At 47.4% G+C, this 25,114-nt stretch overlaps 1 protein-coding gene across 1 annotated transcript in view; it reads left to right on the top strand.

The window, feature by feature from the left end:
• The window catches only part of LOC119406732 (EGF domain-specific O-linked N-acetylglucosamine transferase), a 346,078-nt gene that overhangs the window by 317,734 nt on the left and 3,230 nt on the right, over positions 1-25,114 (top strand). The window contains exons 15-16 of the mRNA XM_049420193.1: positions 806-897; positions 5,411-5,513. Of these exons, the coding sequence (XP_049276150.1) occupies positions 806-897; positions 5,411-5,513 (195 nt within the window). The remainder of the gene's footprint in view (positions 1-805; positions 898-5,410; positions 5,514-25,114) is intronic.

Genomic DNA, 25,114 nt, shown 5'->3' on the forward strand with positions numbered 1-25,114 from the left:
AGTAGCTGGTTAACAGCTAGCTTTATACTTGTTAAGCTCATAAGTGCTATTCATGACCTCGTAGCATGGGCATTCCTTTTGCATGGTGCAGTTTGAATTTTTCGGCTTTGTTCTGACCGTGCATATATGACTTGTGAGATTGAATGCAAGATGCATTATACGAATCATAGTGCTTTATCAAGTACAGCTTTCCAGATGTGTCAACAATGATTTTTCATAAGGACTCGATCATTCAGATTCTAAATTCAAGCTGTCAATTTGTTAAGCTAGCAGTGGATTATGTAAATCATTTATAGCGCTGGTTCGACTTCTCTATACTCGTAAGTGGTTTTCATTGACGTGAGCAACGGGCATGAAAAATAGAGCAAGTGACTGCCGAAAGGAGAGCAGTCCTGTCTAGCAATGCTTTTCACTGGACTCCATGCCATCATTCGTGGCCCATTGTGAATGGGACAGCAATCGGCTCAAGGAGCTCATAGCGAAGTTCGGCCATTTCAGTGCAGTACCCACACTGGTGCTACCACCAGTCTTGTGGTCGATAGTTACAGCTCTTGTGTTTTCAATGCTCTTGCTTCTGGCTTGGTTTGAACCTTTTGTTTTTGTATACTTGTTATTTGGCCTCCTATGCTCAGTGCCTTATATAGGGATCCTGTAAAGCGCATTTTGAATAAGTGAATAAATCATGTCCTAGGCTGTGCTATATGCTTTACTTGCAGGCTTTTCATCGCATCGGTGCGTGTATTCCGTCTAATAGCTGTTCGTGGGCGCTTTAAAAAATTAGTGACTCAGCCAATGCACCTTACAGGTAATGGCAAACACTGATGTCCTCATCGGAATGCACGGTGCTGGGTTGACTCATGTGCTCTTCCAACCAGACTGGGCTGTCCTTTTTGAGATGTGAGTGCAGAGAAAGACTTACAACTCTTTCGTATGTGTGCAAATAAATTTCAGTGTGGCGCCATTTATTGTGACAGGGTTGTCGAAAAAGGCATGTAAAAATGGAAGCTACACTGATAGATAAATACTTCAGACCATCTGTCGTGGGGTCCGGAGGGGCCCAGCCCATAAGCGCAGCAGAAACAGAGACGGCAGTCTTTTTACTTAATACCCCTGACACACGGGCGAAAGTACAGCACTTTGCAGTAAGCACCTTTCGTTGCTCTGAAGGACCCTTTGCATAAAGAAGTTGCGCCGATGGCATGCGGCACCGCACTAAGTTCTTCAGGTGGTTCGTGGCCTCCGCGATTATTTTTATTTATTTTATTTTATTTCACAATACTGCAGGCCATAACAGACCCAAGCAGGAGTGGATATTTCAAACAAAGTAAACAAGATAATCAATGAAAACACAAAAAAGTTAGCTCCGGTTTCTCAAATTAGCGCGGCAAAATAAGATTGAGAGAAAAGAAAAAAAGAGGCGATGCTCGTTAAATCAGCAGGAGACAAAACATTGTAAAAAACCACGCTGTTGGGGCTTTTGTTGACGGCGCCCACTGTGCAGACTTCAGTGCACCACACTATTTACAAAGCAGATGTCACTGCTGAACTTCAACATGGCGGCGCTAGCGACTTGATGCGGGCATACAAAGGTTGACGTCACTGCCTTTGCAGTGCGTTTTTTGGGGGTCATGCATATTGCCACGTGCGTTTCTTATCACTTTTGCTGTGTTCGTTTTTCGCCCACAAAGATTGTCAGCAACGCTCAGCGCAAACCGCGCCTCATTGTTCGAGAAGCTTCGCGAATAATGTAGATCGTTTTGTTAAGATTGCGCGTAGGCCGCAAACAGCCTAGATTATTCCAGAGCTTGCGCGACCACAAGTGTTAAGACTGGAATATTCGACGTCACATGTATAAATGCCGACGCAATTCACTACTTGTCACTTTTATCGACGGCCGACGCCCTGTTTGTCGCGATCAGTGTACAGCGTGTATTGCTGTAGTTTGAGTTCGGCCAGATAAAGTTCGGCCAAATAAAGAGTTTCATCTGGAATGCGCCCACTGCTGTCTTCGTGGACGTTACGACCCCGGCACAATATACAACACTAAACTCCAAGCATCACGCAAATGCGCGAGAGTCAGTCCTCAATAATATGCGGAGAATCCGGCTACGCTACCACAGTGTCGAGCGCATATAGTTCCCGATTCGTAAGAAAAACGCTGTCTCACAGTTGGGGTCCCCGTCGTCCCGGCACAATGTACTCGTCGACCTGAGCGAAATGAAGACTACATTGCAAGACTGGGCACCGCCGCATAAGACCCTAACAGGCCTCAAGCTCAGGTCTAAACGATGCCTGTGGGCGGGTATATTTCCGCACTTATACGAACTTGACATTTTATAGCCAGGTAAATATCTGCTCTGTTTGCAGACATACTTGAACACTCGCACATAAAACGTACAGCAGTCCAGAGTGACCCGCTACTGTAGACTCTGGACGTATGCACCAACTGCGAACTCTTTGCCGCCCTGCATATTTAAAAATGAAATTAAAGGAATGTGGGAGCAATGTACTGAGTGAGTGCATGTCTCCACAGTCGACTGTAGTGGGTCACTGTGCTTCTGTAGGTTATGGCGGTCCAGAGGGACATCGCCGAGAGTCTTCGACTTCGAGCGCCATGCCTGGGCCTCGCCGCCTCCCGTTAGCCTGCCCAGGATATGGTCAATGAAGTCTTTTCTCTCCCTCTCTCTGTAGTCGCGGGAAGCTGATTCCCAGAGTCTGTTCATGCAGCACGGGAAACACTGAACAGACCTCGGGAAGCCAGGTAGCGACCCTAGGCCAGTCCAGGCAAGCTGCCAGTGGGGCCTTTGAATGAAGGAACCTCCTGCGATGCGGCACTACTTTGCTTTAACCTCTTCACCGTTTCAGGCGAGCATGCTTGCCTTTGTCAAAGTAACACATCACAGCAGAGCTAGCGACTACTTTTCCTATAGTACCCTTAACTGCTCTGCTTTACACCCCATTACTAGTTACGCTTATTGGGCTCACCTCTATTGGAATATGCATGCTGATGATGTAATTAATAGCGTTAATCGCATGTTTTGATTTCTATGCCGTTATTTTGTAGCGTTAGCTACACTTGCCTAGCCGGAGCCGATTTCGCGTGGAGGGTCATGAGCCGTGCTGCGCATGCACGAGGATCAGTGATGTCACTCAGCTGCGTCACCGGAGCTGGCACATCACGCGCGCTCCGACACCGCCGCGCGCGGCTCGCCGCTGCTGGTCTGCGCGTTCGGGAGGAGTGGCGTCGTAGGCGCGGCAGACACGCTGGCGCCGGCGCGCGCGCGGACTCCGCCACCGCCGCGCGCGGCTCGCCGCTGCTGGTCTGCGCCGCATTCGAGAGGAGTGACGTCGTAGCCATAGACACAGTGGCGCCGGCGCGCGCGCAGCTATTCGCCTTCGCTGTGCAGTCGCCGTCTGACACTGCGCTGGGGCCGCTTGATAGCGCCTCTGACTGGCGTTTGCTGGTAGGTAGCGCCATGGAGAAGGAGAGCGCAAATGCTGCTCGACGGCGCAGGAGAGCCGAGCAGCTTATCTCATCGGATCCCCAAGTAGTTAATTAGAGGTTCAGCGTACGAAGAATGAACAGAGGAAGGCTAATAATCTGCAAAGCTAAGAATAATCAGCTGAACCTTTGCTAACGCTACGTATATTCTGGCATAGCCGAGCTAAGCAGCTGCAAATTTTTTCATACGTGGCGTCCGATTTAAAACTTAAATTTTTCATAACTGCCGTTAAATCTGAATTACAATATGCTTGTCCCATTTGAGATCCATCTAGCTCCGCTTTAATGACAGCCCTTTAATTTGTTCATAACCATGCATTTCGTTATGCGCTCTTTGATTACTTCCGCTATGCCTCTTCAATATAAGCTAATTTAGGTCTACCAGCACTTAACCCTTTCAGACGCCACCTATGAAAGAATGTCTGTAAATGCGTCACATCGATACAATGTTATTTCGAGGCACTCGGTAATATATTGCAACAAAAATAATGTCGTTATACGCTCATTTATGTGTGTTATGGTAATGATTCTTAATTGTTATATAATTAAATAGCTTTTTATTCTGAAGCCATTCATGCTCTGTTTCTGCATAAATAGAATTAAATCTCAGGCTAGAAATAGTGCAAACTCGTTTTGGGTTATGTCCATATTGAGCAAACAAAATTTATACTTTCGACGTGGGTCGTGAGAACCGGCACGTCGAACGACTCTTCGAATATGGTGGTGCCTTCAACAAAGTTATCTTATGCAATAGTACGCTGGAAAATGAAGTTAAATGAAAACAAATTTACTATGCAGGAAGTCCAATTCATCCACAGCTCCACGTATCTTGCTCTTTCGTAGCCCCTAGTTGATACAACTAGAAAAAACAAGTGGTCTACACAATTGTGTACATAGCGTCTCAAAGGGTTAAGTCATGCCGTCAGTGCTTCCGCCTAAACCTAGCTTTCACAATGTTTTACACTACGCCTAACCCAACACTTCAATATCATCTTTTCGTTCCCCCAGATTACGTGTCTCAGATATCTCCCCAAGAGCATTTTTAATGACACGCTCGCTTGCGGGCTAATTTGTGTGTTGCTTCAGACGGCAGCACAGACCTGGTAATATCGTTTTCTCGCGGGCGCTCTTTCGCAATTTTTCGACAACTTATGTTTCGAGAATGGCATTCAGGGAAGGACAGCGTGTGTGTTATAGATCCGTCACGGCGCAAAGACTTTTTGTTGTTGTCAGAATTATTAAAATTTTCAAGATGATGAACACATTGCCACAAGGAGAATTTCAAAAATGCACTCATGTTTATATTTTTATTGCTGATTACAAGGTAGCTAGCGGCTTCCCATGGGCAACAATAAACTTCTTTTGGGTAATTTTACTTAGTATGTGCTTCAGTTTTCAACGTCTTACTTTTCAGAAGGGACATGGGCAATATGAACTGAAAGGTTGAGTTTTCGTCCACTTTAATTTAATTTTAAGTGAGAATCATTACAATACAGCTACGAAACCACAAATAATGTCCCCTATGATTTCCTTTGCTTAATTGGCTGTCGGTTTCATTCGTACTTTATGTTCTAGTGACTTCTACCATGTGATATATGATCTGCTGGAAATACTAGGAAGGAGTGCCTGACGTGCTGGTCAGGTGAAAAATAAAATTAGCATGCTAGGTGAAGCGTGTTGGCATGGTGGTGACAGTATGAACTTTGGAAATTGAGAGGGACTTAGTCATGTGTGGTTTTTACCACATGGACTAGAGCAATAAAGAAGGAGCAAAATTTGTGAGGACATTTGTCATTTTTATGGGTATTTCTGTAAGTCTGTTTATCATACACCCATTTTAGTTGCTATAGCGTAAATATGCTGACATCACGACCGAGGTCTCTATAGTTCAAGATTACTCTTTTGCAGCTATAACTGTGACGATCCAGTGTGTTACAAGGACTTGGCACGTCTTCGTGGCGTCAAGTATATCACATGGGAGGACAACACAAAACTTCAAGCCGAGGATGAGGTAAGGGGCATTACTGGTACATAACATGTTACTCAAGACTCACAGCTGTTTACTGTGGTCTGCTGTTCAAGGGAACCCCTAGCCAACAAGCCTGCGCTTTATTATGAAAGGGAAATGGGTTGCAGGGTGCATTAAGCTCGCATCTATGCATCAAGGAGTAGTCAGTATGCCATATTCAAGCTGTAGTCGATAACCTAGTAATAAAGGAATTTTCCGTTTGAAAGTGGACCATAGCATATATAGTTCACACGAAGAAAAATATTGATTATAACTCTTTTCGTTCCAACCGCTAGTGCTTTTTGGAAATGCAAAGCTGCGAGCAGTATAATTATACCGATTAAGGTGCCCGTAAAAACATGTTTCAGAATGACGTGGCCCTATTTGTAAGGAAATTAGTATGTCTAAGTGAACAAATTGTGGTGTAAAAGGCGTTTATGTAAAGGGCGATTCTATCCATGCTGATATCACTAACAACTTCTCGAGATTATCTATCTTTGGTATCTATGTTCGCTGCGCATAAAAGATGTGCGAATAAAGTGACGAGGGCCTGCCGGGACACTCGGCTGTACGCTCGTTGCACAAACAGACCTGTTAGCTGCCTTAATGGACAAGCTATGATTGAATGTCAACGCCTTGCAAATGCGAAGCATTTCTTATCGAAGCCAAGGCACTTCGAGCGTTTCTATCTATCTATCTATCTATCTATCTATCTATCTATCTATCTATCTATCTATCTATCTATCTATCTATCTATCTATCTATCTATCTATCTATCTATCTATCTATCCGCCTACGTCTGGGTGCTCTCGCGATCGCCTCCATAACTTGGTGTACACCAAAACTGGCCTGGGAGGGTAAGAGGGTTTGAAGTATATGACTGCCTGGTCATGATATAAATAACGCGAAAATCCTGTCATGTACGTCGTCAAACCCTTTCCTCCAGACGCGTGTAGCACATACCCGTTTACCACAGGCCGCTGTATACGGGTATGCGCCACAAGTGATTCACACTTTACTACCCAGGAACGGTGAGAACAGAAATTGGTAATTTAAATGCGAGAGCGGTAATAAAAACAGACATCGACAGCTCTGACTTGACGAGTGTAATCAATAAAACTTAGGATCCCAGCAGGAATCGGACCCAAGAATTCTGCGTGGGTGTCAGGTGTTCCACCACAGAGCCACGCAAGGTCTAGAAAATGCTTCGGAAAAAGACCCTATGCAGGCGTAATGTCGGTGCAACGTTAGGTGTGGTTGTGGTGCTGGCTATCTAATTTTATAACAAACCAATAAACAAATAAACACTATATGCACTCCTACGATGCAGGCGTCATGTTAGATTAACGTCAATTGTGGTTCCAGTGTTGGCTCCGCTTTTATAACAGTCTAATAAACATTACATTTGTACTCCTATGATTCAGCAAGCTATAATCAAGCGTTTTTGCCCGACCCCGGAAGAATACTCTAACGGAAGTTACATATGATATTCACATCATCGGGCCGTGGAGTGCACGTTGTTTCGATAATGGTGACGTATGTGCTCTAACGTGAGTGCTGACGTTACGTCAGACCATAAGTTACTTTAAACGCCAGTGCTTCCGACGTGCCTGGTAAGCCCACGACGTGCACACAACTACTACACTTACAAAAACACGTCGATCCACCTTGTAACGATTGGCTCAAAGCTAAAAAATGAAGCATGCAACTACTCGCTGACTGCTTCGCATGAAACAAATTCCCACAAGACGTGGGATCTGCTGAATTTTTCACTCATTTTAATTCCTAGTCGAAGGCTGGTGGTTATCGGATTCGCAAAAGGTGGGTACTTATGCGCAACCATGTTGCAAAGCGTGTTGGTCGCTGAATGCCAATTCAGTTGTTATAAATTTTTCACATGCATGTGCTGTAAACCTACACAATTATGTCATAAGTGCCGGTATTCAACAGTACTGCATAAAGAAGCAATTAGATGCTACCTAACTACTCTCACTGTAACAAACGTACACTGTCATGTGCATCATTCGTTTAATAAACTGAACAGCTACCTTGCTACATGTATTCGGCTATTCGCTTGTGTTTATAGCTCTGCGACGCGCGAGGAGGAGGAGAGGTTGAGGAAAGGAAGTTGCGCCTTTTCCTTTCCTCAACCTATCCTCCTCCTTGCGCGTCGCAGAGCTATTTTTGGTTTGGATTAGCGTGATGCGATGAGCGAGGCCGACGCTTTTACGACGCTTGCGCTAAGATCGCCACCTCGCGGTGCGTTGAGGCATTGACAAATTGAACTTCTATTGAAAACGCGCCGAATGGGACGGACGTGTAACGCGTTGCAGATGTTAATCGCGGAGGCCGCAGTAATGACGAATTACTTTACCGCTCCCAGAGGGCAACACCACCCCGCCGACCGGAAAAGTGGTAGATATAAAAGGCGCGTTTGTAAAGCCACTAAAGTCTGTGACCGTGGCGCAGTGGATAGCGTGCCCGGCATCTGTTGTTGCGGACCGAGCGGTCGTGGGTTCGATGCGCGTTGACGGAACTTTTTTCTTTGCCATCTCATCGTGTAAATTTTTTTCGACGTCATTTCCGTGAAGGAAATACGTCACTGAAGTCTTGGTGGACCCCGGCATAAAACACTTTCGTGTTAAAAGTCACAGTTTCGCCGCAAGGGCGAAGCAATGAATGCGATAGCAAAAAAAAGCAGCCCGTGATGTACGCGCTGCTACGCTGCTAAAACAGCTGCCCCCCGGCAGCAACTACCGCGCGAGCAGACAGTGGAAGGGCAAGGTTCTCCCTGCGCAAATATTAGAAGAAGCGAGCGAGCTGGCCGATGACTTTTAAATGCGCCCGTTGCGCTCCTCGCACCAACTCGCTGATAATGAAGACACGCTTATAAGCGCCTGCCGTCTTTGAGTCCTGCCAGCGGTAAAGGGTGTGTAAATAACGTTCGCCGTTAGCAACCTGAAGGATCTACGCTTTGTGGCGCAGTGGTTAGCGCCACGCGCTGCGGAAAGACAGGTCGCTGGTTCGATTCCGCGCTTCGGAGGCATTTTTCTGAATTACTTTCCTTTTGGACGTTTATATATATATATATATACAGACTTATACATGTACGGTGCATGACGGCGGCGGCAAAAACCAGCCGAGACTGTCCATATAATTGCTATCGCAATAAAATTGAGTACGTGACATGCTGCCAGATTTCCTCTTACAATCAGGCATGGCAGCATTCACAAAGTATGCATTAAAGTGTTAAGCCAACACAGTGCCAGTAACACGTTGACCGTCAACCAAAATACTTTCTGGTGTTATATGCTTTTTGTCCCGACCCAAAACGGAGTTCATTACCTTCCATGCAGCGTCTGGGCGTTTCTTCGTGATATCACAAAAAAAATGGAATGATAAGTACTTTTAGCACGCTTAAGCTCACTGTTTAGCTTATTTCGTAGTGACTTGAATTCTGTCACCTGTGACGGGCATCGTGTGCGCAGAAATAGATGATAGAGTTAATTTTTATTTTTTATCATATCTAAGGTGCGCACGCGTTACCCACGGTTTTCTTATCCTTTTAGATTGTTTACAGGTATTGAATGGAAAATGCTTAGCGTAGATGCGCAGAAAGGTTTCAAGAAATCTGTAATAAGCCTTATTTGCGTCTTTAGTTCGCGTGGCATGTGACCAATTGCACTTACTAATTTCATGCCCGAACGACTGCAAGGCTGTTTGAGATAAGTGCTGAATAACGAGACTCGAACTTGCGTTTTTTGTCAGTAATAATGCAATCAAATGCAGCATATAGAGGGCAGTGGTTACTTATACCTGATGCTATTGTTCCTGCGTGCGGTACTGTGTTTTCAACGTTCGTGATAATTAAGTCGAGTGCTGACGCAGTAGTAAGTGTCACGCGAGTCGCAGTACTAATTAAATTATTGAAACCAGTAGAGCTAACAATTTGAATATCGGCCGCTTCGCGTGTGCTCTCCAAAACGTTTATGTTGAAGTCACCGCCGCAAACTATACCTGGCGACAACTTTCTGCGGCAGCACAGCCAAGGCTACGCAACCAAATCACGCACATTTTTACTACGCTTCGCCATGTAGTCCGCGAACGCTAGTTTTTGTAGACTATGTAGCCGAAAAGAAAACAAAAAGAAAAGAAATAGGTATTACGTTCAAGATTGCTGGCATTGAAAGCAAGAATGATTATCCCGTAAAGGATTTGCGATTGTTGCTCTTTCGAGTTTTCAGGTGTCTATTTCGCGTTTTCCCACTCCACTAAACAACGATGGCGCCGCTCGGTTGCGACAGGTGCACATCGAAGCTTGTAAGTCAGCATAAGCGCCTGTTTGTTAGGTGAACTCTTTTCATCGACCAGAAAGAAACGAAGACAGCGGGGCGTTGTGAATTATCTTGTTGATTTACCCATACTATCACCGAGAAAGAAGTGTGCAAGTGATACCACCAGCGCAAGTGGGTCTCTGATCGCGATAGCTACCGTGACGATGACGCCGGCGACCTGCAAGCCTTTAGCAAGAACAGCCACTTGAAAGCAAAACTGCGATTGAAAACAGTACGGAAAATAAGTGGCCCATTTCATAAATATCGTTGCATACGTGGTCGATATTTCGGTTGCCTGCTATCGCTGATACGATAACGCTGTAAATTGCGTACTGTAACACCGCGCCCGTCGGCGTCTACGGCGGGAGGTGTTTTTGGCGCTTTGCGATGAGAGCGATTTACGGTCATCAAATAACCTGTACACAGCTTCGCCTCGACAACAGACGCAATCATGTGTATTATGCGTCTGACAGCGTTATTTTCAATGCGAAAAAAAAAACATTCTTGACCACGGGAGCAAGGAGCGCGTTTCACCTGCTCGTAATTACAAACGTGAGACGCCCGCTCCTTGACCGGTCGTGGCCAAGATATCTGCTGCCTCTCGATGCCTTCGCTTCCCCTGACAAAATAACGTGAGCGTCTCCAGAAAGTTCTTGCGTCTCGAAATGTAGGAAAACGACGATGTCGACCCTGTACGCACCGAAGTTCAGGAAATGGCTTGTTGCCTTTGCGTAAGATTTCCAATTGTGCAGTTACTACTGGGCCATGCCCTTTTTTTTTTTTAAGTAACACTTACCGCTTCAATAAAGCTGATTCCTGCGTTCCTTCGCAATACAAAATATTTAATCGCTTTCCCAAAAAAGAAATGTAAACAGTACTAAATAGTACTCTCTTTGCACGCGGACTTGAACCGCTAGCACATTAGCGATATATAATTTGATTTGCAGAAGAGCTCAGCAATGACTCCATAATGACCACAATCCATAATTATATCAAGGCTTGTGGTTTATTTTGATTGCATCTGCCTATAGAGTATCTGCATAAATTCCCAAATAACACCATAAGCCGTGAATATTCGTATGAAAACGCGCATGTTGGATGCGCTTGCGAAACCAAAACCGAAATCGCCGGCGAACGAACTACTTGGCGTAGGAACACATGTGCAGAAGCTCCGCCCACGCAGCTTTGGCTGTGCTGCCACAGAAAGTTGTCGCCAGGTATAGATGAAAGTTGTTTACTGAGATATAATCTAGAAAACAGCAACGTTACACACACTTGCACCCTGACGATATTAGTAATCGCTGGTAATAATAAATTGCCCATTTTCGGCTTATATTAGAAGCCTTTCAGTATAGGAGAGTGTGCACATGAAATATATAGAGCACTCAATGTGTAAAATGACCATTCAAGATAGATAATAGCATGTAATTCTATTAAGTGAACGTTATCGATAATTATTAATTGGACGATTGTTGGGGGAAAGCCTCTGCAACTTATCAATTAAAGGTGTGAAATGGAAGGTACAGAAGAGTCAGTCAGTCGGTCAATGAAATTTATTGGAGGACGCTTCGCCTTCAAGAGTAGAACGCGAGAGCAAAACCGGGCCCCGTTCTCTTCTCAATCGCTAGCCTCACTTCGCTTCTCAGTGGACACCGAGAAGCGAAGGAATCCGGGTCGCAGAAATACTGATTCATGAAAATCCAGCGAGCACACGTCTCCGATATATGCGGCCTGTCATGTCGACCACGGAAGTCACAAAGCTGTATGATCCTGATCGCTGCATCTACAGAGAGAGCGTTTTCCTTCTTAATGTAAATCTGATTGAAGAAGCCTTTGGCCCTCGCTTTCCTCCTACCGTGATTGTGTGCTGGGTTCATGGGAGTGGCTAAACCATAATCATCGACCTAATAGAATCCGCCAGTGGGACCGTCCTCTCTTTCCAAAGAGGTGACGTTGACTACATTCCAACATCTTATGTGGCCCCCGCCCCCATCGCAGGCGACGTCATTGGTGGGCAGCTAGGAGCCCCTCCCCAGAATTCTAATAAAGTTATCCGGTATTGCGAAACCTTGCCCCAATGTCATGTATAGTAGACATGGGTCGCCATCCGTACGTGTGTTGCTATCGCATTCTTGCACAGCACATAGTTTCCGAGGGTACCGAGAGAAGCTTTCGGTGTTCAGTGTCAGCCACATCGTCCCGTGGGACACAATACTCAACACGTTCACCAACGATGACTGCACCTCCTACCACCGCGCGCAGCAAAAATTCTCACCACTATAATTCAGAGAACGCATGTAAATTCGAAGCACCAAAACACGTGAGGGGTCGTGTCGTCGCATACGAACTTTACGAGCGCGTCTTTCCATACACCTCAAGTAGGGTAGCTTGAATGGGGAGGTGTGCTGAGCGCAGCGCGTTTCCCCTGCCAGACAAGGTCCCTCTGCGCGCCGATGCCGCCAGGGGCGCTGCTGCAGGGGGCGCGGGTACAGCCGCAGATCGCTCGTTGGAAGGCTACCGCAAGGAAACGCGGCGTCATTGTTTAGGAGCGAGGCTCCTTAGGCCCGCACCCCGCTGTCGCCGCTGAAGCTTCCTTCTTTTAAGCATCGCTTTGGGTTGCAGTGGCCGGTGATTTAAGAGGAAATGTCTAGGTCTTGTGTCGTTTAGTTCTAGCGCACCAGAAATTCGAGGTTAAGAGAAATAAGCTCTGTGCACAACTGGTTATAATAGTCGTCTTCACTTTATCATTCTAGCGCACTACGGGCGCTTTTTCGAAGGTAGTAGCAGACGCTCCCACCCCCCCCCCCCCCCCCGGCGCCGGCGCAAAAAGACAATGAGCGTGCGTGGCGTTCGGCGCCCGTTGCGCAAAAGCAGTTTCAAAACGTACATAGTCGTTTGCGTCCCATTTCTAAGGAGCTTCGCTCATCGGTTGTATTCGTACACAGGACTGCTAATTTTTTCTCTTCACCATTTACGTGGTCTTTATTGTACACAGGTCATGCATTTGTGAGATGTCGTGATAAGGCCCCATAAAAGGAAGAGAACTGAACGCTAGTGCTTCGTTCCTGGCTGTTACGAAAACTCTGAAACCAAAGAACTGAATTACGAATAAATACAGTGATAAGGATTAACAAAATGTCTGCTCGCTTTGTCGCGGAATAGGGCGTCGTTTTTTTTTTTTGGTTACTTTTTTCTCTGGCACTGCAGCTTAAAAAATGAAACCTCTAATACTATTAGAAAGGAAAGATTTGCGCTTGTGCCTTGGACTTTTATTGTTCGTTGCTAACATGTTAGATATGGAAGCGCGATTGCCGTAGTTTGCAATTAGATTAAAGATACGAATCACTCAAACATTTTTAAAGATATACAGTTCGCATCATAGACGACCGTTCTATGTTTTCATTTAAAAACCTAGTTTATTCTTTGTAGCACATCGCTCGCGAGTGCAGAACCCTGAGATTATATTCGCACAAGTGCTGCTAGAACTACTCAAGATAAAACTATAACATATAGGCCCTTCCAGTAAGCTCAGTTCGATCCTTCACATACGATTTCGTGTTTTTTTTTCTCCCGGTGCTAAACAAATGCCATTTCTATATTTAAATGACGAGTACACGATTACCTTGCTCACCTGACAGTAAGCAATAGAAATGCGACTGATGCATCGGTAGAAGGCAAAGTTAGGAATCTTCTCTTGCTCTCTTGAGTGGTCTTTTTCAATTCGACTTCCCGATCATACACCTAAGGCGCTTAGCCGTCCTCCCTATGGGGTTGAAGAAATTAGCGCCTTTTCCTATCGTCCTCTTATCACCGTATACGTACACCTATATTAATTCCAGAAATATTGGCTGTTGCTTTAGAAAAGTGCCGCCAAATGATTCAGCAGCAGTTATAGTTACAGATTCTTTTTCGGTATGTCCAGCACTACCCGCGGCAACGAATTCAACGCTCCTGAGCATGTTTCGTTATTTAATACCTGCAAACTTACAAAACATTTGGTTGCTGAGGGCACCGGGCCACCGGGGATTGTATCTGAATGAAATGGAGAAATCGTACGCCTCAGTATCTCTGTGTAGATCTCTAATTCCTAATTTACCAGACACGGCTTATGCGACAGCTTTAAGGTATAGAAATGCTTGTTTGCAAAGCGACACTAGCAAATTATCGCTGGAAAAATTTTAAGACTTCGTACATGTAAGGTATTGCTGGAAGAAACATCAAACATCGGTGTGCATCTTGACAATTGAAGTTTCTTACAGCAGATTACGCTGTCAAATTCCACGGGTGATTTTTTATTTCTATAATGCTGGTCTCACGGCGTCCCCGTTGTGCAAATTTTGCAATCAATTGAAACAACAGACCACTTCCTTTTATTCTGTCGCCGGTATTCCAATTAGAGAAAAAGACACTTAGTGGCTCCAATTCAGAAGATAGGATTAGCAATAAGCTACTGTCTTTATAGTCAGAGGGATGTCTGTTATGCTGCATTCGGTTATATAAGTATGACGAAACGATTACCACGTTTTTTCTTTCCATTTTCTTTGTTCTAGATTCATTTTGTCTAGATCGATCCTTTGCATTACTTCATATCTAGATGTTTACTACCGCGAGGGTTATCTCTTTCATAAATTCCATTTGACAGTATGACCGCTTGCTCATTTAGCATTTTCACTTAATCGATGTTTTAGTTTTAATCTAGCTTCATATGTCTTTTCTTAAAATATCCACATTGTGTTTTCGAGGAAGTAGTCACACTCACACCAATCGACATTTGCTGGTTGGACCTTCTCGCGGGCATTCCTTCTCGAAAATCAGCAAAGGAGGAGATGAAGGCGCTACAGAGTGTGCCCTTTTTTACTGCACCCGCTGAAAGGGAGAAGGAAAAAGGCGCAGCAAACTGTTGCAAGCTACATAGCGCGAGACAGGGGCATGAGCAGCGCTACGCGGCACGTCGTCTGCTCGACTCTCCGCGCCCCGGCGTACAGCGCCTTTTTCAGCATCGGCGCGATTTGGGCGGCCACTTTTGACACCTCCCCATTCTAGCCACTCTACCTCAAGGACTACACTGAATAACTTTCTTCACGGGGTGCTATAAGAAAAAGCTTTTCATATTAAACGCTGCCATAAATTCTTTGCACATTGCATCTAAGTGAAATTGTTCGGAAAATAAATGTCATTTGTAAAAAGGATTGCTTCGCCCTAGGAAAAGCTTGCTTTTTTTTGTTGTGTTTGTTCCTTCCACACCTAGTCTCGCTTCAATGGCAGCGCCCATAACTCCCCTTGTTGATGTCGCTGGCAGTAGGTTCTGAACCTACTGCCATCGACATCAGACCTATTTGGACCTAATTCGCCCAGACCCATTTGGATGGACCTTCCCTTTCACATGAAAAAGCGCTGTCCCGCCGTGCCCGCTGAGCGTCGTGCTTCTTCTATCTCGGCCACAGAATGCGAACCGGCACCGTGGATGCGCAGGCTGTGATGACGTCGCGGCGCAGAGGAAAGCCAGATTGCAAGCTTGCGCGCAAGTAGGCTGGCTGCGTGTAGTTGCAGTTTTTGTCATGGATGGCTGGATCCAATTTTTCGCCGACGGCAGGAACAGCGTCACGAAGGCCGCAGTTTAAACCTGCGACACGCAAAAGCGTGGTACATCGGTGATGCTGCCCATCCTGGTGTGTGCGTGCCCTCTCCTGGCTGTGAATGGGGCACAGCAGTGCAGTTATTTACAATAAGAAACCCAAGCTCAAGTTTGGGCGCGAAGCTCGAGCCATGCGTCACTGCGGGCATACGCTGCCCGCGAAGGCGATTTGTCGCCGGATTTGGCAGCGGCGGGAGCAAGGACACGTGCGCGCATGCGCTCCTCATTCGTCCCGAGCACTGTTAGTCAGCACTAGTTACAGTGTAACGCGCCACAGGTGCAATCCGAGAGCTCTGCGCATGCGCGGAAGCGGGGGCGGCAGTGTTGTGGCCGTGGACATTCCCAGTTGCGATAAGAGCAGTGGCGCCGCTCGACGTTGCTTTGGAAGCCTATATACTCGAGGACATTCTTTATTTCACCATATTGTCACGTGGTCGTGACGTTGACGAAGGCAGCAGTCGGCGTGTTGAAGACGAAACTCATTATTTGGGCGAACTTGTTCCCGGAAAGAGAAAAGCCAAACTACAAACAATACACGCTGTACCGTTGCGTTTGCGCACCGCTTACCGCTTATCAACCGGTGCCCCAAGTCTGGCTCATCTGTTCCGGACGATAATCTGTTATCGCGCATGTGCGTTGATATGTTTTCCCTCACCCTTTGATCACGGGTGTAGGAAAAGATGTCCCCGGAATATACGTCCCCTGAATAAACGTCCCCGGAAGAAACATCCCCGCTGGCATGGCTCTCTAGGAAAAAAGTCCCCAAGTGAAAAATAACCTAAAAACGAATCCTGTGCGAACTCACTTCACAAAACATTGTATTCTGTACTCGACACTTCGCAAATTTTCGGCCACATTGTGTTAAAAAAACAGTGAAGGTAAAACCGAATCGTATGTCCAATAAGCCCCAGGAAATCTTCAATTTTTGTCGTCCCGGCAGTATAGTCCTCACAGAGGTTGTGAACACTCTGCTGCCTGGCCATGGCCGCTGATTTGCACCTCTTCTTTCGGGGTGCACCGACTCGAGTCTGGGCCAACTTCAATGTCACGGTGGCTTCTTCCGAGCGCAAGGTGTCAGAGGCCCTCCCCACTGTTGGGCGGCTGTGGCCCGCGATGCTTCCTAGCCTTCTGTTTCAGGCCTCCGCATGATTGTTCGCCCTGTTTCCTCTATGAACAGTGGCCGAGTAGGCGTTCCATATAGCACTAAACTCGAATTTCAATAAACTGCAATCCGCGCGGATCTTTTTTTAGATGCGAAGGCATCTCTTGCTTGGGGGTATGTCCCGCGGCGTGCTAGTCCGCGCTCACCCTACGCGTGCGCAACGCTCCTCCTTCCCTCTCTCCAACAGCTGCGCCTTACTCTCTCCACTTCTCTACCAGCACTTGTTTGCCCTTCTCCTGCGTTCCCGCTTCTGCTCTCACGGCGCATGCGCTACTCTCCTCCTCTAGTCTCCTCTCCATCAGGTGGTAGAGCGCTGCGCGCGTTCAGTCCAGCGCTTGCTTCGGTTGACTCCTCTGAAATGTGGGCTCGACATGCCGAAATTCTCTCCTGCGCAGCGCCGCCATGAGCGCCAGCGCATGCGCGTCCCCTCCCCCTCTCTCTCCTCTCCTACGCTGCTCCCCTCTCGCGCGCCTGTAGACCGCGTTCCCCGCTCACCCTGTGAAAATTACCGGCCAGGCTAGAGGGAAGACACGACGCGCGTAGTGTTCCTCTTCGCGTTCCACGACGCGAGGTCGGTAGCATGCCCAACGGAACGCCAACGGAACGCGATCGTGCAAGTGCTCCGGCTTCGCATCGCCTCATGGTCCCCTTTAGCGGGAGATGGTGTAATTTTTTTTTGTTTGCCGTGGGAAATTAAGAATCGGCGACTTGAAGGCGCAGCCGTTGAGGGCCCCCGTATGGGGACGTTTTTTCCGACAACGCAAATGGGGACATTTTTTTTCCAGGGAAATTTGTTCCGGGGTTGTTTATTCCGGGGACATTTATTCCGGGGACGTTTTTTCCGGAACCCTTTGATCACGGCGTTCGTTTATGGCCCGCTCACGCTAGCGGCAGGCAAGCCTGCCGCAACGGCGCGGTGCCGCAGAACGTCGGCCGTCGCCGCACGCGTGAGAGCTGTCCAACGTGCAATGCAAGCTTCGCCGGCGAGCCTCCGAAAAACATGGCCGCACTGCCAAAAGCGGTTGTCGTCCACCTCGAATCTATCAAGTGGCCGCCGTGTGCTCTGTAGCTTGTAAGCTCCGAACTGATGCTTCCATTTGCTTTAGATTCATGTCCTTAAGCTTCGGCAGCAAGGTATTCGTGCCGATTTGGCCCCATTTTTGAGAGCAATACTCAAATAATCGATGCTGTAGGCCAGCGTTTTTAGATTCTGTGTTTAAAAACGTTGCTGTAGGTTTAGCGAGTCGAGATGGGCGCTTCCGAATGCTCGGAGGACATAGCTTACGCGTTTGTTAGTTCTTTCTGATGCTCCATAGCTGGCGCCACTTGCCCTGGCGCCAGCTTGGGGACACGCAGCGCCTCCTCTATTTTTCAGTGCCTGGGCGAACGCTCTCCTCGGGCCGTCGAGCGCGCGCTCCGCGTCCGCTCGCCACTGCCGCGTGGTGGCGCTGTGCAAGTAGACTACGGGAAGCTGGCGCTGAACGGCCGCGCGTATCACGAAGCTCACAAATTCGTGTATGCGTCCGAGTTTAATTGCATTTGTGCTTGTCGCAGGCTTTCACAGGCGCAGTGGGGATAGAAAGGTGCGAGAACATAGCGGCGCGCTGTTTTCATCACGCTCTAACCGTGGTGGCAATAAAAAGATGCTAGATGGTCTTTTATTGTGTCATGGATGGCGTCGTCTTCTCATCAATCATCCAGGATATAACCACTTGAAAATGTATGCGAAACAGCAAAGAATGCAGATGCCGCATGTTCGCGTGTCTTTCCATCCCCGCTATAAGTATTCCGCAGGCAGACTGTCAGGCCGTGCTGCCGGTTCGATACTTGCACTCGAGTTTGATAGTGTTTGCGTTTTATTTTCTATTTCAGGCTATTGCAACCGCCCCAGTGCCTTAGTATGTCATACTGTTGTGTTCCACTCTGCAAATGGAACTGAAAGAAATCAGGATTGTCTTTTTTAATTTCCATTATTGATAAAGAAAAAAAATCTCACAGGGTCCCTTATGCATTCATCTAAGACGACTGAAAGGCGAAAGCCATCTTCTTTTCTTCTAGTCAACGTATTGAACATTCCCTGCCTCCCTCCGAGATATTTCTGCGCCTGACGTGATTTTCTTACACCCTCAAGGATCGGAGGCAGTGCAAGCTTTCTGCACATCAGCGGAGGCATGCACTGCCTCCGTGATCGGCCCATTTTGACCAAGCGAAGATGACGACGTCACGTTATGTGACGTCACGATAATGTCACAAAATTTTATTATCTGTTACGTCATATGATGACGTCATCACGCAATTGTTTTTTGCATCACTCGAGCTGACGCCGACGACGGTCAATTTTCGCGTTTGATGAGGCTTAGCTTTCGCCTTAATACACTGTTCGGCTGTCGTTCCATGAAATTCCAGCTGCCGCTGGTGTTGGTAGAGGTGGCTTGCAGTAATTAGGCGGGATAATTGGTCTCCTAATACATCTTCAAAGTACACTAGAATATGCAGCCGTCGTTCACGACGCGAAGATTTCATAGAACATAAGAAGCGGCGGCTTACGAAGGATGCAGTACCGTCACTCTTTGCAGACTACCCTTAACGTTTGCAGCCCAAGGTAACAACTGAACCAAGCATTGCAAGTATCCCTAAACGTGACTGTGTTGCGTCCGAACAGTCAACGAATGCATGTAGTACCAGTAGCAACGGTGCCTCGCGATCGCCGCCATGTGCATGCAGCGCTAACATTAGGTCCCGAAGCTGAAGAATCGGAGCCCATGGACACTACATGCGCTACCGGCAAAACAACCGACAATCATTATGTACATTGTCACTGGAAGCAGCTTAGTGACATATCATGCTATTTAGCGCATGAACTCATGGCTTGCGTATAGTGTGCTACACCAATAGACGGTAACACACATCGGGGAACTTTAAGCGCCCAAGCTTTCAGTAGTATTAGCTCTTGGCAAATGCTGCTTTCGAAAATCGACTTTCAGACAGTCAATAACCGACTCTCAGTCAAGCGAACATAACGGTGACAAAACAATTTTCCGCGCATCATTGGCATGCGCTCTCTGGAATCGGGCTAGCAGACGACGCGCGAGCGTCTCGATCAAATAGCCGCGAAAGACACATACCTTCGAAATGGGCTGGTTGCCCAGAACGACAAGTGCTTCATGATTCCAGTTTACAAGTTTTCATTATACTTTAAACAACTTGAATACAGCCGAAAACTGAACCATATAGCAGCTTCGAATGCAGCCACGGCATTCGTTTCCGCGAGCGACGACGCGACGGCTAGTCTACTACGGTGGCGGCGCCCGGCGGCTAAAAGCCGCACTAACGCCGACGGTCGGTTCCCATTGCGCTCCGCTCCTTCGCCCAGGCACAGAAAAATAGAGGAGGCGCTGCCTCGGGCCGTCGAGCCATGGCCTCCGAGATGGCGGACGCGCGGCGGGTTTTTCTCCGGCCGTCCCAATCGCACGGAGAGAGCGTATTTCCCGAGGTGGGCGTGGCGCGCTCTTTTCTCCGCACCGCGGCGCTCTTTCTTGGGATGGGAAACGCTGCCGCGCTGTTGGCGCAGCTTGCATGTGGCGAGGAAAAAATGATTTAGCGCTTTTATTAACCTCGCGCTGATTTGGAAATGTCTGGTCAAGGTGTACGAGAGGTCAAGTAAATGCCGGGGTCTATTGATTCCCAAATGGGCTTTTTTTTTTTTTGCTGTAGATTTGCGCCGCCTTTATTAGAGCACTTAGAAAAACGATGCCTCTGCAAGAGATCCGCATGAAACCTACTATACTTCGAAATTTGCGGGCTGTATAGTATGGGCACGCTAGCGAAGGAGAAGAAAGAAAAAAGAACCATGACGAGGCTGGGCGTGATGACGCCCGGGGCTCGCGCTCGCCCTGCCGCTAAAGACCGATCAGTCGTTGCCGGGCCTCCGTAAATTAAACTCGTTTTTCTTGTCGCCTATGTGTTCTCTGAGGGCTTTGGCCGACCACTCGCCCCGAGCCCATAGTAGATATTTTGATAATGTTGTAAGCTAGATTTAAGGCCTGCGACGGAAGCAGGCCGTTTGGAAGCAGTATCGCAAAAAGCAGGTATCGGTGCTTGCTTCCTTTGTGCATTTTTTCCTTCGGTGTAACAACATATAGCGAAATGAAAACACACGTACAGCAGCGCTTAAGTTTTCCATTAGGGACACTTTGTTTATATTTCCTTTATTAACAACTTGCAGGCACTTCCTTCTATACGGAATGCTTTACAGGCATCCCAAGCTTCTTTTTGCTATTCGACTTGCAGAAGGGTACTCAGCAGTATGCCATATTCCTGAAATTAAAGAGAAGACACTGGACCTCACAGCATTTTCTCTAGCAACTGCAACAACAACAACAACAAAAAAAAAAAGACAGCACTGACAGAGTGTCAGTTATATAGCCGTAAGTAGTCTGCAACTTCAATTAATAAATCACTGCTATTGAATCGAACATTCATTTCCACTTCCACGCCAAAATTTTGTCTTCTTTACGCAGAACGCCAGCGACACAAGCACGCAAGATAAAAAACCGCGCAAACGCCGCAGCATGAGCGCGTTACAAAGAAATAAGGTCGAGCGCACGCTGGAGCGGAACGCTAACTGAGCCGACCAAACTCGGCATCAGCAATCGTCATGCTCTCTCCTCGCGATGTCGCCGGCGCCATCAAGTCTCGCGCGACAGCCGCGCTCGCATAGCGCACAATGCCTCGCACTCGCCCACGAGGCTTCCCCAGTTTCCCTTTCCAACTATGTACCTCCCGTCACGCCGCGGGAGACAAGGAGGAGGTTGCAGGCGGTCGCCATACGTCTAGACCGTGGTCTAGACTGAAAGTCGCCGGTTCTGCGACGACCACGGACTGGTTACAGGCGCGTTTTGTTCATTTATGATCGATTGATTGATTTGGATGCAGTCGAGAGCACAGTAAATGAACACGATGCTGATATTGCCATTGTGCTACCAAAATGTAAGTAAAATCCGGATGACGAAAAAGGAGGCGATAACAACTCGGGCACTTTCACTGTGAACGACGTGTGGAGTAAATGTAGGTCGGCTAATCGAAGCCTTCAACAATATTCCGGCAAAATTACTTATCATCTTACTTCAGTGTCATCCCCAGGGCACTCAGTTATCTAGAGCGTAACCGTGCTTCGGTTCACCAACTCATAAATATCCGTACGCGATATGATTCAACGACGAAAATTAGCCCAGTTTTCACCCATACACGTCTCCAGAAAGGAAGAATGCTAGAATGCCCTGTATATTTCTCAAATCAAGGTATTTCGCGCCAACGTTTATAGAACCAGGTCAGTTGCAAAACTGAGCGATGTTGCGCGGCGCCGCCGCCATCAGCGACAGATGTGGCGCTGCTGTCGCAACAGGATTCACTCGCTCCGCTCTCTTCAGCCGGCGTTGCGGCGCGTCGCGTCAGTATCCGTGGAGGCTGCTTTCTGCGCGAACAGCTTGGCGTTTTCGGATATGCTGCGTGTCTTCACCATGCCGACATGTTCTGTTCCGAGACGCCCCGACATTTCTTTTGTGCCTAGGGTTACCAACTCTTCAATGAAGGGAGTCGGGACGGGTGGGGGGGGGGGGGTGTCCATTGTTTCGGCCTCTTCAGCTGGCTACGTGCTGCTCGCAACACTTCCTCTTGCTGGAGAATGTATCCGTAAAAGTTGTCGCATTTCGCACAGAAGTTCAGACAAAGTAACTGAAGCCCTTCGCAGCCACCGCTAGCCACCACAACATTGCTTCGTGCGTGCTATTCGTGAGAACTTTGTGTTCTGGAGCGTGACGCGCGTTGTCAGGCGTGCGTTGGATCACATAAAAAGTTCTAACTGGACGGTACGGAATAAATCCGGGACATATAGCTGTCCCGACAGGGACGGCTCGCAACGCTGTATAAAAAGTCGGGACAGTACGTCCCGCGAAATACGAGACGGTTGGTAACCTATTTGTGCCCCGCGTGACCTTGACCAGCGAGCGACGTGGGATCGCGCCATTCCTCGTATGGACAAGAAACTGTCCGACATATCACTTGTATGTGATGTGCACATTCATGAAGAAGACATCCTGAAGACGTTCACACGGTCAACGATAAGAGTTAAGGTTGAAATCGCCAGCGGAAAGGAGCCTCGTCGAAGATTGCGTTCCAAAGATATTCCCGAACTTGCCTTGATTTGAGTGATTCTAAAATTTTGCTGTAAATAATTTTTTGCAGTTAATCAGAGCTGTCTTGATAAGGTTTAATGCCTGAGACTGTAAATAAGTTGTGCCGTTTGTGTGCATCACACCATACATGCAATATCTGAAAAATTGTTTCTCTGCATTGAGTGCGAAAAATAAATACAATTTTTCTTTCTGTAGCAGGACTGAAATTGTGGCGCGCAGTACACACACGGCGATTTTACCACTCAATAATTACAAGTAACGACAGCCGCGGTACAGAGTGAAAACTCCTCACTTCAAAAAAGTGAAAGTGAAGAATTATCGAAAAAAGAAATAGCGCGAAAAACTACGGAGCACCAGAAAAAGGATTACACAAACAAATCAGCGATGACTTACAACAAAGATTTATTCGTTAACACCACGCAATACTTGCACAGTCCAAAACGAAAAGATACAAGTACCAACACGCCCAAGCATCCGCTTTAGCTAAATAATTACGCTACGAGAATGCGCCATATAGTTAATTTCTTATAGGGTAATGGACAGGCTCGTATGCTATGCTATCAAGCGTCAGTTATCTTGGACAGTCTTGAAAGCCATGGCTTTACTGGCTTTGCCTTACCGCTGCTAAATATTACTCAGTTTTACATTGCAGCGGCAGCGCAACGAAAAATCACGATAATATACAGTCGGCGAGTAAACAACCGAGCCCTTTCTGAACGGCTGCCCCGGCGTTTGCCACGCAGACTACGCGTTTTCGTCTGCTAGCGGAAGCTTGTTGCGCCGCCAGCGCCACCAAACCGGAAGCTGTCCCGGCGCCGCGCGACGGGTTGGCTGACGCGGGGAGTTTTGCAACTTACCTGGTTCTATAAACGTTGTTTCGCGCCGAGACAAAACGGACCCTAATGAAAAAAAAGGTAACACTACCACAGACGAATTGATACCTCCTACAATAATTTATATCAGGAAAATTCAGCAGCTGCCGTGCTTTTCTCCGTAAATTGGACCAAAATAAATGCAGTAACAGAAAAAAATACTTGCCTTCAGTGCATCCAAAAGATCCTGGCGGCAATGCTTGCTTGTACGCAGAAAAAGAAACATACGCACGCTGCAATCCCGCGCGCTCTGCTTTCTGTCGCGGTCTCCGCTGCCGCAGGAATCCCAAGTGAGTGCGCCATCCCGCGGTAGCCGGGCGCGTGACACGACGTTCGTTTTATTTGCTGGGGAGCGCGGCGATTGGGACGGCCGGAGAGAAACCCGCCGCGCGCCCGTTATCTCGGAGGCCATGGTCGAGCGCGCGCTCCGCGTCCGCTCGCCGCTGACGTGTGGTGGCGCTGTGCAAGTAGACTACGTAAAGAGGGACTTTAAGACTACGGGAAGCTGGCGCTGAACGGCCGCGCGTATCACGAAGCTAACGAATTCGTGTTTGCATCCGAGTTTAATTGCATTTGTGCTTGTCGCAGGCTTTCACAGGCGCAGTGGGGTTAGAAAGGTGCGAGAACATAGCGGCGCGCTGTTTTCATCACGCTCTAACCGTGGCGGCAATAAAAAGATGCTAGATGGTCTTTCATTGCGTCATGGATGACGTCGTCTTTTCATCAATCATCCAGGCTATAACCACCTGAAAGTAAATGCGAAACAGCAAAGAATGCAGGTGCCGCATGTTCGCGTGTCTTTCCATCCCCGCTGTACGTATTCCGCAGGCAGTCTGTCAGGCCTTGCTGCCGGTTCGATACTTGCACTTGAGTTTCATAGTATTCGCGTTTTATTTTCTATTTCAGGCTATTGCAACCGCCCCAATGCCTTAGTATGTCATACTGCTGTGTTCCGCTCTTTAAATGGAACTGAAAGAAATCACGATTGTCTTTCTTTATTGCCTTTTATTGATAAAGAAAAGAAATCCCACAGGGCCCCTTTGCATTCATCTAAGAGGACTGAAAGGCGAAAGCCATCTTCTTTTTCTTCCAGTCAATGTATTGAACATTCTCTGCCTCCCTCCGAGATATTTCTGCACCTAACGTGGTTTTCTTACAGCCTCAAGGATAGGAGGCAGTGCAAGCTTTCTGCACATCAGCGGAAGCATGCACTGCCTCCGTGATCGGCCCACTTTGGCCAAGCGGAGATGTAATATGACGACGTCACGTTATGTGACGTCACGATGATGTTACAAAAGTTTATGATCTGTGACGTCATATGATGACGTCATCACGTAATTATTTTTTACATCACTCATGATGACGCCGCCGACGGTCATTTCGCGTTTGATGAGACATCTAAGGCTT

The sequence above is a fragment of the Rhipicephalus sanguineus genome, chromosome 10 (genome assembly GCF_013339695.2).
Source record: "Rhipicephalus sanguineus isolate Rsan-2018 chromosome 10, BIME_Rsan_1.4, whole genome shotgun sequence".
NCBI classification, from domain to species: Eukaryota; Metazoa; Arthropoda; class Arachnida; order Ixodida; family Ixodidae; genus Rhipicephalus; species Rhipicephalus sanguineus.